The sequence below is a fragment of the Malurus melanocephalus genome, unplaced genomic scaffold, assembly GCF_030028575.1.
Source record: "Malurus melanocephalus ecotype Western Australia unplaced genomic scaffold, MMel_1.1 scaffold_123, whole genome shotgun sequence".
Lineage (NCBI taxonomy): Eukaryota > Metazoa > Chordata > Aves > Passeriformes > Maluridae > Malurus > Malurus melanocephalus.
Window position 1 is genome coordinate 137,705 of NW_026623355.1, and position 14,994 is coordinate 152,698.

At 41.3% G+C, this 14,994-nt stretch overlaps 1 protein-coding gene across 1 annotated transcript in view; it reads right to left on the bottom strand.

Moving 5' to 3' along the window:
- The window catches only part of LOC130576005 (neural-cadherin-like), a 39,494-nt gene that overhangs the window by 10,162 nt on the left and 14,338 nt on the right, over positions 1 to 14,994 (bottom strand). Inside the window, exons 12-24 of the mRNA XM_057370328.1 lie at positions 14,328 to 14,577; positions 12,977 to 13,104; positions 11,617 to 11,803; positions 11,353 to 11,496; positions 9,444 to 9,727; positions 6,892 to 8,509; positions 4,960 to 5,053; positions 4,049 to 4,233; positions 3,254 to 3,486; positions 1,995 to 2,272; positions 1,373 to 1,587; positions 943 to 1,070; positions 1 to 80 (exon numbers count right to left, since the gene is read on the bottom strand). Of these exons, the coding sequence (XP_057226311.1) occupies positions 1 to 80; positions 943 to 1,070; positions 1,373 to 1,587; positions 1,995 to 2,272; positions 3,254 to 3,486; positions 4,049 to 4,233; positions 4,960 to 5,053; positions 6,892 to 8,509; positions 9,444 to 9,727; positions 11,353 to 11,496; positions 11,617 to 11,803; positions 12,977 to 13,104; positions 14,328 to 14,577 (3,824 nt within the window). The remainder of the gene's footprint in view (positions 81 to 942; positions 1,071 to 1,372; positions 1,588 to 1,994; positions 2,273 to 3,253; positions 3,487 to 4,048; positions 4,234 to 4,959; positions 5,054 to 6,891; positions 8,510 to 9,443; positions 9,728 to 11,352; positions 11,497 to 11,616; positions 11,804 to 12,976; positions 13,105 to 14,327; positions 14,578 to 14,994) is intronic.

Here is a 14,994-nt window from a genome sequence, read left to right on the forward strand (position 1 = left end):
ATTTGGGAGATCTTTTTAGTGACRCTGCCATTGTCTCTAACTGAAATATTTACACAGTGGTCAAGAATCAGCTTCACTTCCTAGAAAAAAGGATGTAATAAGTATTATGTATATATAATTATGTCTATAGACATATATTAAAATATATTTTAATTACTTCTTTTGAGTATTTTCTTTCTCACTTAGCAGAAGTTAGGACAATAACTAGCAATTACAGTGCGGGAAACTTTGTTAAAATAATAAAATACTCCATGTACTAATCTGGAAGGTTATTTTTCACGGTGTATAACTAAGGGGCCACACAAAAGGAAGATCTGACTCTTCCATGACCATGTCAAGTCATTGGCATAGCARAGAGARYATAAGATTTTCTTGGGATTTTCTGYCAAATCAGAACAGAGAGATAACCTAGCAGAGTAGAAGGTCTGTCAGGCTCCCATCCCAGACCCTGACATGCCCTTCAACTTGTCTTATTTGGGAGAGAAAGGGGGAGCCTAGCAGATGCCTTCAGCCGTGTTATATCAGCAAGACAATTCCCTGCACACAAAAGCACATCTATGTCCTTTGTGCCACACATCCTTGTCTCTTGGTGGGACAGGGCTTCTCACTCAGATAAAGTAKGAATATTTCTCTCAATCAGATCAGGAAGCATTTAGGCCCTGGATTATCACAACTCAGTTATCTAAGCTGCAGGCAGGGTAACTAAACAAAGGAAATAGCATGGCCAATTTAATAACTGGATCAGACTTCTCCAGGCCCTGTTCTGTTTCACTGCTTCAAGACTAAGAGGACATCTAAACTGACAGACTCCTATCCCTGCTGTTTCAGAGATGATGGAAAATTGACTGATAAAAGAGTTCTACAGAAGGGAGGAAGGATTTGGAAGGAGTTACAAAGTACATGGGTTCATGCTTACGCAGGACTGCCCATATTTACACTTGCCTTTCCATCATTTATAATTTTAATATTGTGCCAGCGGCGATCTGCAACATTAACTTTTTGTGACAGCTGCAGGAAAAGCTCACCAGAGCTGTGGCTCACGGTCAGCGATGGGACACCACCACAGAGTTCTGCAAAGGAAAGACTCTTATTGGATATGCAGTAACCATGTTCCCACTCAAATGAAGYAGAAACCACTGTTGCAGTCATTAGATTTTAGTTGAAGAAGGTCTTTAGACAGCTTAAAAAAGTCCAACTTCTAACAGTGACACAAGGATATGAACTAGGCATACTGGMAAACTATTGTGCATTCTTCTTATTTTCCAAAAGTAACCTTCTGAGCCTTAAAAAAAAAAAAAATCACCGAAACCTGTGAACTAAGTACAATGTCACTTTTACATAAACACAAACACATACTTGATAAGGTGCTAACCTAAAGCAAGGAAATTTTCCTGTTCTCCAGGCTGTCCTTSTGCCACTGGTCCATGGTATAACAGAAGGCCATCAACAACTTCAGTGATAAAATCTAAGGAGATGCGGCTCTCAAAGCAAGGCTGAAGAGGAGGGAACCAGGCATAACCATGGCCTCTGAAGCTGTGTTTTGTCTGCTGGCAGTCTGGTCCATGAAAATTTGCAGCACATTTGCAYCTATTAAATAAAAAAAATAAAAGCAAATATCAACCATCCAACTAGAAGATGCAAAGGACTCTYCTGACAACAGGACTCTCCACTTTAAACACAGGACCCCGTGACCCCCAGGCCATAGTACAGGTGAAGCAGTAGCAAAACTTYTGTCAAAAATGTTTTGACTTGTTTGTACAAACACAATTTAAATTTAGTCTAAACTACAATATATCCATGTGACTATGTTGAATCTGAAATATATATACCTGAAAATAGAGGTTCTTTTGCAAGACCTGTGTGTGAAGTATAACAAAACTTAGACCTGCCATAGTGAGRACATGTGCAATGATGGTTCCTAAAGCTTTGACTCATCTTCCTTACAGACTGCACTAAATGCATTTTGTTTGCACACCAGATGAAGTTTTACCAACCTGTAGCCCAAATCAGTATCCACACATGTGCCACCGTTGAGACAAGGATTTGTCTGGTATGAGGAGCAGGAAAGATGAGGATTCTCCCGAGCGGCACAGCCACACACAGCATGACTCAGGACAGTCACAGACACCAGTGAAAAGCTTCCAGCTGTGGTTATGGTTGGTACATGGTTCTGTTCATGCTTACTGATGCAGCCGCTGCTGTGAGTGCAGTCTGCAGTCACACATTCATCAATGCCAATCTGGGTGATATTAATGTCCAGAATGCTTTCCAGCTGTGAAGAACAATTAGTTGCATTCATCTGACTTTTCCACAAAGTTCACCGATGACAGCAATGAAAAGCTCAAGTTTTATTTAATTTCAGCACTGGCTTCTGTATCAATTCCTTCCGATGTCTACCTCACCCTAACCAGCCAAAGGCAGCTCAGTCTGACAKCTGTTAAGGCCAAAGCCTGGTGTAAGTCAATTACAGCATGAATAAGCATTTCAAGGGAAAAAATACTGTCAATATTCATTAGAGATTGAGTGGATTAATTGTAATCCCTAATGCTTTTGATGCATTATTTACACAACATCTGAACTATATTTTTGATTTCAACTACTGGCTTAAAAATACTGGGAATGTGGACAGGCACTGGATAGTGAAGAAATACCTTTTCTGGCAAGAATGAGTGGGTACAGCTCTGCATCAACATGTTTCCAACAGAGCAAATAATTTAACTCTTCTCAAGGGTTTTGTTTTTTTTTGTTTTTTTTTTTTTTTGCAAGAGGGACTGGAAGTTTACTAAATTTTAAACACATATTTTCCAGCCTGGTTTTCTACTGCAAAGTGGCACTTTTACAGCTTTGCTCTCTTAAGTTTAAAAACTTGAAATGATTGACTGGTTTGTGAGTTTCAGTCAGAGAACTAGAAATTGGAGCATTTAGGCACCWTGTAGAAAGGCAACAGTCAAACATATTATTATTTATGCAGTTTTACACTCTTCAACAGGAAAAACACGTTTATAGTCCTAAAAGAGTATTGTGTTTAAGTGACTTAGTATGTATTTAGTGGCTGGCTTTTAAAGCATTCATATTTGAAACTTTTAGTATAAGAGCAAAAGGATTATTTGATTTTACTGATTAAAAATATCCATTTTCCTCCCACATTACTCCCTCAATCATTCTAATTGTTCACACTCACTAGGACATGGGCATTACCCAAATAGAGATGATGGGATGATGCTGTGGTTTCACACACAGGACAGATACTTACCCATGCTCTGGAAGCTGCTACATTGCCATTTAGTTTTTCTGCTTTATAATAAGGTGGACCATAAACTGCAAACCAAACATCAACCCCTCGGGTTGGACTTGGGCTATTCAGTACACTGAAAATATGAACGTTTTCCARTTGAACTGAGATAATTTCTGAAAGCAGCTTCTTCATCTGGTAGTATTTACTTTGKTTTTCAGGGGATTGGGATATGAATTCTTCTGGTGTGATACCTGTGATAAAAGTAGAAAACTTGACAAACACATTTCTTGCAATTGTTGTAGCAATAGAAGAGAGGAGCATCACAGAATAAATATTAAGGTTGCAGAAAATGCACTCAACTCCAATTTAAGGAGTATTTTCATTTTTAGGCTCTGAAATATTCCATGCTTGCTTCTGTTAAGTGTGTGCATTCTGAACATTGTTTGACTTTTATTAATTTATATTTTTAATTTTTTTTTARATCAGARACATGTTTAAGAAGATKTTACTTTTCTGCAACATTTGAAAGAATTTGGTGAATTTCAGGCAGACACTTGTTTGAATAAAGTTTTTCTTCTGAAATATGAGTTGCTGGGGTTTTTGAAAGTTGGTGTAGAAATCAGACAAGCTTTTTCTTGCTGTCWTTTTTCTTCCATAGATGTTCCTTCACATGCAGCATCAGAGGACCATGCAAAGATGCATTTTCAACCCCTTACCTAGAAAACTATTAATTCTTACCCCATGTCTAAGCAGAATTCTAAGTCTCACAGCGTAACATTAAAGATGTGGACCATGCTTGAGTACATTTCTTACCTTTTATTCGTACAGAACCAGCATTATGGAGGGCATCATCTCTGATTTCCTTCACTATAACCTTTACAGTCGAGATAACATCTGGCCAGACTCCATCAATGACTCTAACTCTTATGTTGTATGTTCCCGGTGGGGTTCCTTCCTTAATAGTCAGCAAACCTGAGTTATCATTAAGGATAAAGTACCTGTAATAAGAGTTAAGCCAAGCTATGAGAAGCTCAAAAGCTAAGTACTAATTATCACAACTGATGGATCTGCTGATCCACTCTCTATTTATCAAAGAAAGCAGATGTGTTCCCCCGTGAAGGGACAGAGCAGAACAGAACTTTTTACATTTCCTCGTGTTGGCCCCCAATGACTCTTCACCAGTATCATGAAGGTTTCTTCCTGCTGCTACGCTGTGTTAATAGTGCAGAAACACTAAGGCTGCATTAGCAGTAACTTTGGAAACAGCGCAAACTCTTAGTGTAGATACATTCACTGAGAGTGACATCTCTGTCAAAACCTCTGAGTGACACGTGTATTTCTCAGCCCCAGTCACAATCCAGACACTCCCAAGTCTGGGATACATCCAGCATAAATAAGGTCTTAAAACCAGTGGTGACGTGGACACACCAGGAGCTTGGATGAAGGAATCTGGAAGTTAGTGGGTATTTTTYCTGGGGTATGATTGTGAACAGGAATTTAGAATTCTGGCCCGTGAGGCAATGGGAAGCAGAGTGTTTTGGCATGGAGGGTTACTTACAGCAGCCTCACACTCAGAAGTGATCTACACACAGAAGTGTCTAACCAACTAAATGCTTTTGCACTCTTGTTTTCAAAAAATAGTCAGTGTAAATACTTGCTATGATTTTGTAAGTGGTCAGTTTCCCCATAAAATKGACACAACTCTCATTTTCCCCTCCAAATACCTTGATGTTTTGCCTTCGAATTGGTAGATTTTGTGATCCCAGTCATCAGCATCAGGGGCACTGACCTGGCCCAGTACAGTCGTGGGGAGAATACCTAGAACAACACAGCATACAYGTGGCACAGTCAGACTTCTCACATGTACACAAACCTGTACCAGTCTAAGCACCTGTGCCATAAGCCTAAGACCTCTACAAAAATAGCTGTGGCAGTTTTTGAGAGAYGTGCACCAGTCTGCAAATGCCACATGGTGCCCTACTCATGAGATGCTTGCTGTATCGGCTACAGATGGCTGCAATGAAAAGCAGTGGGAAGGAAAAAAGAAAAGCCACCTCTGAGAATTTTCACTGTTTTATCTGCATTATCCAATCAGCTTACAAAGGGGTTTAAACGGGGATTGGTGTTTGGCAGGATAAACAACCAAAATGCAGACTGGGTTTTAAAGAGCCAAAAGAAAAAAAAAAAAAAGCAGTTACAAAAATTACAAAAATTGAGAGGATGTCCAAAACACAGTAACCAGGCCTATTTTGAATAAATGGTGAGACTTTGGGGTGAGATCAAAAGCAGCATGTATTCTGTTGGTTTTGCATCTTTTCAGCAAACTCACAGATTATTATTTTCTAGATTTACAAAACTTACTTCTGAAGAAAAGGTCCATAGGTATCTGAACTCATAAATGTCCTGATTAAAGAATCAAGGATACACAAAGAGGATAAATGCAGAATTTCACCTTGTGACAAGGAACAGCACAAGCCCTGACAACTGAGGAGCTGAATGCAAAGAAAGAAAACTGTACCTCTCTGACAACTGTGGTGACATTCACTGGATGTTTTGCAGGAGAGAGTATACAGGATGCCCTGGTGTTTGATTCCCACAATACATGAATGTAACATACAATRTGATAGTAGCCTTCTGATTCTGTCYCTCCTTTACATTTTAACTAATCAAAGAAATGAAATTCTTGAATAGTCTCTCCYAGAAATTAASYGATTATTTTAAAGAACCAACTAAAATGGAATTCAGGCTTAATGAAAAGGTTTGGTATTTAAGCTACCAGCAGAGTTTCTCAGCAAATAGAAACAGACTTGTTTTCAACTTAACAGTAAGGGRAGTTTGAGTAATCATGCAACAGGCAGAGGAATGTCTCAGTACAAATAAACATGAATGCCATCTACCTCAGAAGTAATTTCTAGTGTGCCCACAAGAGACAATCTATTTAATGTGCTATCAAACCACAGGACACACAGCAGAGTAGAAGAGGAAGGAATGCCCTGAGCTAATGTGGATGCAAGCAWCCCAAAATCTTTTTACCTGTGCAGTTTATTTTGCTGTTGGGCTTATTATGTGGGCACACCGCATCACAAGAAAACTGCTGCCTAATTGCCAAAGCAAGAAGGGAAAGATGGCTTCTTACATACTGCCTTCAGCCAGCATTCACAGAAAATTCTCCTATAACAGCATTTTTCAGCTAAAGACTTATTTGAATGCTTCAGCRGTTTACACATGAGCTCAGCTTAAGTGTACTCACAAAAGCTCAATTTAGTTTGGAGGAAAAAGGTTTAAGGAGGAGAAAGAAGGTCCTCAGCATTCAGACTCCTCACTTCTCAGCAACGTTATGAACTCCGGTAATTTTTTTCTCCCTGAAATGTTAATGCTGCTGAAAAACTGTATCTGAAATCAARAGATCATTAGTCAAGTTTGATAGAAAGGTGCAAAGAAAAGCAACCAGTCATGCTTTCCTCTAGGCTGGCTCACTTTCTTCCACAGAGTGCTGTRTCCCACATACCTACTGCTCTCTGACAGGGTTTAAGCAAACTTCAGCAGCACCTCTACTAACAGCTTATGTAGAACAGGACAGAGTCCTCTGTGAAGCTCACAGCTGCCTCTTTTGACCTCATGTCCCACCTGGAAGCAAACATCAGAGAGCRATTTACCATCATAGCTGTAAATGAGACATTCCATGTAGCCGGCAGAGTGCGGGTGGTCATTTTGGTCCCCGATGTTGACGGTCAGYGTGTTGGTGGAGCTCATGGGTGGGATCCCGCTGTCTGTGATCAGGATGGGCAGGTAGAACACCTTGTGCACTTCCCTGTCAAAGGTCCGCAGTGCGGTGAGCATGGCACTTCCATTGTGGAGGTCCTGCAAGCTGAAGCTGGCCGGGCCATTGRGGTCACCGAGCAGGCGAAAGGAGAAAGGCGCTCCGTTCACAGCAGTGTCTCTGTCCCTGGCATACAGCAGCGTGGAGGTCTCGTTCATTTGGACCACYTGTGGAGAAGCTGTGTTTTCCCAGACCACTGGGTTATAATGCGCCTCGAACTCTGGGCCRTTGTCATTTACGTCCTGCAAAGTCACTAAAACAGTGGCACTGCCAGTCAGAGGGGGCTGCCCCATATCAGTGGCAACGACAATGAGTTGGTACTGTGTCACTCTCTCATGATCCAGCAATCCTGCAACCATCAGCCACCCATCACTAGCCAAAGAGAACTGGCCACTTGGATCAGACTTGTTTAGCAGGTGRAAAGAAAACCTTCCATTCAGGCCAGAATCCAAGTCAACAGCAGAAACCTGAATAACTTTGGTGCCAACTGGTACATCTTCTGCCAGAGCAGCCACTTCATAGAACTGGGGGTAGAAGACAGGAGCGTGATCATTCGAATCCTCCACATAGATCACACAGTGAGCGATGCTGAAGAAATCCATGTCCTCTGCTTTCACAGTCAAATTGAATACCCTCTCATGAGGCTTCTCAAAGTCAATCCGTTTGCGTAGCCGGATAAACCCACAGTTGTTGACTTCATCCGTCTCTATGGAGAACTTGCGGTCATTGTCCCCATCAAGGATGCTGAATGTTACCATGGCATTTTCYCCCTCATCTCTGTCCACAGCAGACACCACCACCACCTCAGTGTTAATACTCGCATTCTCAGAGACAAATGCTGTATAAATCCTTTGCAGGAAGACTGGAGCATGATCATTTATGTCAGTCACCAAAATAGTGGCRGTGCCTGTCCCAGTGAGCCCCCCTCCGTCTCTGGCCTCAACCACCACCAGGTACTTGTCTTCCTTCTCCCGGTCCARGGACCCAAGCACTGTAGAGATGGTGCCACTGACTGAATCAATGGAGAACAAGTTCAAATTAATTTCRTTTTTGACGTTCTGAATGATACTGTATGTTAGCACAGCATTTATACCAGCCTTTGGGTCATCGAGGTCCACTGCCGTCATTTCCATGATAGGAGTGTCAGCTGGGGAGTCCTCAGGGATGTGGCCCGTGAAGCAGCCATCCAACACACAGAGGAAAAGGGGGGCRTTGTCGTTCACATCCCTCACTTCTATGATCACATCAGCAAAGCCAGTCAGTCCCTCTCCGCCCTCATCTGTGGCAAGAACGAGAAAGCGCCACGTCGATCGCTTCTCACGGTCCAGYCTTTTATTTGCGCTGATCTCACCGGTGTTCTCATCGATGCTGAATTCGCTGCTGGCCCCCTGGCCGTGCAGGGAATAGTTAATGGCATTTTGATCTGCTGCTTGGTCRGGATCTGTTGCAGAAACCTGGAACAAGCCACAGCAGGCATGTGTTCACATTAAAGAAAAGAAATTAAAGAAATCACTGTTCTCTTTTTGATGGCAGCTAATATGGTGCAGGCTAAATGAACAGCATGCATTTTAACAGCAAGTGTCTATTGGTTTCAGTTATTCAAGAACTCTTTCAATAAACATCATGCCCAGCCATGCACAGCCATTTCGACAGACTAACATATTCTACTTCCCAGCATTATTTTGGAAAGAGGAAAAAACCATAGGAAGAATCAAGTGAAAATAATAACAGTTCTGCTGAGCCARTATTTCTTGTGAAATTCTTTCGAGCTGGAACACAAAGGCAAGCAGAGGCTGATTCTCTCTGAGTGAACAGAATGCTGTGAAAACAGGCCATACATCCAAGCTGATGATCAGCACAGGCCAGAGAGAACTCCCAGCTCCTGATTTGCACCCAGGGATTGTTTGGGAGATTGCTACTTGGGCCTACCAGGAACCACTCTAACAACAAAACAATGAAGATTATTTATCTGGAGTCAAAGAGCAATCCCTGGTAATGCTTATTTRGTAGTATAAATTTAATTATTACATATATGAGGTACACATGCCAACCATTCTGTGCTTATTCAGTTACTCAAAATATGACAAATCTTTGTAATGAAAAGTCATCAMATTTTTCAATATTTAGAATCACATMATTTTAGACATCATTTTAGAATCAGTTTGGAAAAGATGCTTAAGATCATCAAATCMAATCATTMTYCATGTTGGTCAAGACAGCAAGTCCACCATGCAAAATCACCAGTCTTGCTTTATTCTATTCTTTATAGAAAGTTGCTAGCTAAGTCCTAATACCAAGCCTCATCCACCCTAAATAAACTATCCTTCTAAATTTGTGTGAATAGGTGGGATTGATCTGAACACAAAGACTTTGTGGAAACTGCTTTACCTTCAGGACAAGTACAGGCAGATCTGTGAGTTCCTCCAAGACACTGCCCTGGTATTCACTCTGAGTGAAGACTGGTGCTTCATCATTCTTATTGACAACATTGATGATGATAAGAGTGTGGTTTTCCCATTTTCCATCAGAAGCTACAAGCCGGAGCTCRTAATGTTGTTCTTGTTCATAATCCAGAGGCTGAGCAATGAAGACAGTTCCAATCTCAGGTTCCACATCAAAAACCCCTTTCACATTTCCTGATGTGATCTGATACCTTAGTTTGGCATTTGCACCTATAAGAGAAAGAAACAATTGCTGCCTGTTCACTCCATGAATGCTCATTCCAGCTATGCACAATGGACAAGTATTCATGAGAAGCCTCATTTGCCCAGACTGTTACAGTGCGTGTGTGTGTGATAAAACAGACACAGACACAGTGATCTGTGTATGTAATTTGAAGGGTTTGTATATGGTAGATAGAAAGCTAGGTCTGCATTTATATTTACAAGTATAATTTGCAAACACAGACAAGAACCTGTTGATTGATAGTGGAGGAATTGTGTCCCTCTAAATTATTGTGCATTCATTTGCCAATAATAAGATAGTAACAACTATGAAAATACTAGAAGCTATTTTTACTCAATGTTTCCTAAGCAGCTCATTTCAAATGCCAATATTCCTAAACTTTTTTAAACCACTGGGTGGTGCTAAAAGGCAACAGAACCCCTCTACTTTGAGCAAGAAYTCATCTCAGAGTATTCCACCTATACAGCAGCAGTTGTTTGCTGCAAATCTTTCAGGAGCAACAACAAAGAGTTTAGTGCTTCCTGCTTACTTATTTRGAAAGGTAAAAAATACATGACATTKCATTGCAGYATACAAAGTCATTTCTCAAATTAAATAGGTAAACTTCYAGGAGCAAAAGGAACATTCAGCTTTTTGTGAGTCAGCTGTGGATGGGAAGACTAGGGCAACACGGATGACTAGAAAGTGAAAAGGCTGTGCTCAACATTATTGCTTGGAAGAGCCTGCCTTTGCAGCAAGAGTTTGAGCATTTCATCCTCGTAGCTTTGGTCACATTCTCACAAGTGCAGCAGCTGTTTTCACATGGCCTCTTCACACCTCCCTCATGAGCACAGAGAGGCACAGGCATTGCAGCACTGCCACTGAAAGGAATGCCCAGATCTCACCTGCTCCCAGCAACATGTCCCTCTGGTTCTCACCTGGGCTCTGTCACCAGCTTGCATTCTTTTATTCAACAGGTTTGTTTCTTGAGCAAGTTGAGCTGGACCAGCTCATGAAGTAACAAAAAAGCAAAGGCAGGGACTGGCTGGTGGTATGTGCTGTTGGACTGGCTCAGCCCATCAGGTCTTGACACACTCTGGGGCAGCTTCAGACCATCAGAGCTGGTGTCAGCATGAGCCCAAACAGAACGTCTGACTTTCCCTTGCTTCCTGACTTCATTTCTGGCCATGTCATCCCACATTTTCCACCCCTTGTCAGATTCTTTCACAAGCATATTCAACCCACTATCTCACCAAAAAGCACATGTTTGGTTTTCTTACAATAGTGGTAAATAAAGCTGACTTATAGTGAGATCTAGAAAGAACAGGAGTCAGCAAAATGCAAGCATGTGCTCAGGAAAGAGTGAGTGTGAAGTTGCAGCAGTGTTGTGATTCCAGGTGATTTCATTCTGCCCCAAGGAGATTGCCAGCTAACTTAACCTTTGCACTGCAAATCTGAGCACCTAATTAAAGAAAAGGGTCACAGGTGCCCAGAACTTCTCACTTTTATAAATGCTTGAAATGTGTAATTGCCTCTTGAATGCAGAGATTTATTTGTCCATGAAGGAAGTAGCCCCATGTACAACACACATTAATACTGAAAGGACTTTAAAACACACGTAGGGTCCACTCACCCTCATCTTCATCATCTGCTGATGCTGTCACAACARGACTTCCAACATCCCTGTCCTCATCTATGCTGACCTCATACACTGACCGAGGAAATGCCGGAGCGTTGTCATTCACATCACTGACAAAAATCCTTACGTAGGCTGTGTCTGAGAAGGAGAGGCAAGAGGAACACAYAGACCAGAAATGGCATTATTCCTAACACCTTGCATAACCACCCAGCCTATGAAAGTTAAAGAGCCCAATATAGAATTCCTTCTTGGTTTTACCTGTGTTGGGCTGCCCCTGAACACCMGGTCTAGCAGATTCTGATGAGTCCTGAGACTGAACCTCAATCAAGTAAGAGGCTCTTTTCTCTCTGTCAAAAGATGCCTGGGTGGAAATAATTCCTGTCTCAGGTTCAATGGTGAARAACCGGTAATCCTCATTAACATCTTTCAATATTAAGTAGTGAACCTAAAAAGAAARTAGTTAGAAGAGGTAAATTTTCAATTTTCATTTGAATGCCCAAGTGCTGTGACCTCCCCCTTCCTCAGTAGCCTCCTGGTTCTGTCTGCAAAGCAACAACTCTCTGAGGAAAAACAGATCATCTGAACATATTTTTTCTAAGTCTTTTGTCCATTTTGTTATAAAAAGTGCAGCATTCTCAAATAGAAAAACATCTATACCAGTGATATCAAGTCCCATCAAGCCCAGTATCTAATCTCCAACAGCAATCAGTAGGAGCAGTTAAAAAAGATCATGAATAACAGAAGGACAGAGAATGTATGGAGTGGCATCTTCCCTGGTGTTGCCTCAGCTTCTAGCAATCCACTGTGCCTGCTTCTGAGCTCAAAGAAAAAAAAGAAAAATAATAAAAAAAAAAGGAGCTAATCATCTGAGTCCTGTTCAACAAGACTAAATAAATGAAAACCTCCAGCAATGAAAGCTATTCAAATTTTTCCCTTTAATAAAGGTTGTTCTCTGAAAAAAACCCCGTTTTCATTCCCACCCCCACTTCATGCCCAGAGGACCACCAGGCAGTTCTACCACACCAGTTTCACCTTCTGAAACTGCAAAAGTAAAGTTCCAGAGCAGTTCTCCACTAGCCAGTGTTTCTTCACAGAAGAGGTAATAGGATTTTTAGAAATGGCTCAGGAAAATGCACAAAAAGGAGCAGTTTCCTTCAGAATTCTGCTTTTTCCTAGGGTTGGGTCATTATTACTATAATGGTCRAATGTTGGTTTGACCAATGATGGTTTTTAATTGGCCATATTTAATGGCTGTGAATAACTGACATGACTGGTGGTCAATTAAAAAATGAGCTGAAGAGGCAAGAGTTTGGAAACATGTCCTGCAGCCACATCCCCTTGTCATGGGAGCAGCCCTGAGAATCATGCAGCAGAGCTTTGTTGTGGCTGCTGGACCAGGATGAGCTGCCCTAATGCAGGACCCCGAGATCGTGAACAGCATCTTCCCTGCCTGCATCCCGTGTTATGCACAGCAGGCATAAGACAGACAAATGCTTGTCAAGTGCTGTGAGAAGTGCTGGTGGCTCATTACCCTGCCATCTGCTGACTGCACGTTCTCACTCATTACAATACTAAAATTTGAGTATTGTGAGGAAAAGAATTGGATGCAAGGACAAACCTCTCCATGTAGGCCAGAGTCCAAGTCCATAGCTAACACCTGAACCACGGAYGTGCCAACATCAGCTCCTTCTGGCACAGACACCTCGTAGTTAGAAGACATGAAGAATGGAACATTATCATTGACATCTGAAAACAGGAGGTGATGAGGGTCATGGTAAGAAAATATTTGAAGACTTTTTTGTTTATGGTGTTTTTCTTTTTTTCCCCCACAACTGTATTTTGCTTGGAGGAAGAACTTACATTGCTCATAGTAATAAGCAATCCTGCTTTGGGTCTTCCCATYCTCACGGTAGCAGTCAGGAGGCATTTTACAGAGACTGGGAAGTTTCTGGGAGACCTTCCTGGGATTAGTGACCTAATCTCAGCTGGGATACTGGCTAATGATTTGACCAGAGACATACCAAGCCCGTGACTGCCAGGACCACAAGGGCTTTCATCCACAGCCAAATTACTGAAAAAGGTTTTCTTCAGTGAGCAGAATGAAATTTCTGCCAAATTCTAGTACCAATAACTCCACTATAGGAAAAACTTTCTGGGACATAGTCCATAATCTACAATGTGACTCAGGCATTGGTGGATTGTGGAAGACAAGACATGCCTTGATAAAGTGAAGCAGGAAAGTTGGATTCTCATTCAAATTATGACTCCATTCTCATTTCCATGGTGGTGGGCAAGACAAATRTTTTTGCTGGAGACTTAACTTATTCATATTTTCTGAATGTCTGCCTAACAAAAGTAACTCCTCCAATGCTGCAAAAAGCAGGGATTAATACYAGATTTATAGTTTTATGTTGATCGATGAGAACAGAGCCTTATGAAAAGATCTTGCTATAAGGAAGGTTGGATCAAATTTTTGAAAATTGCACCTGTCATAAGGACCCTTGCTATTTCATTTCTATAGTTTTAATCTCAGTGTGCAATGGAAAATTCTGAATATAACAAAAACACTCTRAACAGATATCCAGCACAAACCAAGCTTATCTTGGCTGTTTCTCTCTCTGTAGGACAGACTAGCTCCAGTAATACTCATCTCCTTTCAATAGCTTGGGAATAAATACTAGATTTCTCCTCCTTTTGAAAGAAAATATTTCTAATAACCTTTATAGAACCAGGCACTAATGCTGCCTAAGCATTCAGACAGCCCACATTTGCACTATCACATTTCCACATTTGACAGTTGTACTTAGGAATTGTCTCAGACAAACCATTTTAATGACTGCACAACTTATTTCAGTATAGAAATGTACAAAAAATCCTGAGGTTGCTTGRCATTTCATGGATGTTACCTTAATTCATGGCATTACACTAAAAATCACAAGAATATTGTTCTGAACAGCAGCAAAGCTTACCTGTTACATTCACACAAACAGTGGCAAAGGAAGCTAAAGGAGTCTTTGCTACGTTTTGTGCCCGGACTGTCAGGGTGAAAAACTTAGTTGTCTCAAAGTCAAGTGGTTCAGCGACTAGAAGAGAAGCAGATCCATCAGCTCGGTTTGGCTTCAGATAGAAACGAACTGGCATGTTAGTCTCTGGAACTTGACCCTCCTCCAGATTATACGTAACCCTGGGATCACCAAGAGGGGATGTGGCTTTGATGGTCTGAAGAAGAAAAGAGCCACCACATATATTCATGAAGCATGGGATTGCAAGYGTTGTGAGGTGAGTTTGATGGCAAAAACGCACATACATGTATGCTCTCCAAGAACATACATGCCTGGACAACTCAGGTAACAGACAAAATAGAAACAGTTCACAGAGGTGAGTTTTATTTTACAATATCTAGGTTTGATGCAGGTCTTTAATCAAAAGGAAATTTACCTGTCTGTAAATGTGCCAAACTAGTACCATAACACAGCTAAAGGAAATCCCTCCTCTTTCCTCCTTCCAAAGAAAAAGCCATCCATAAGGAGACCATTTCTCCACTGAGTTGTACATTTTACCCAGCAAGTTACAGAAAAAACCCAAACCTAAATTGTTTACAAGTGCTTGAATATGACATGGAGGAGGAGGAAGGCA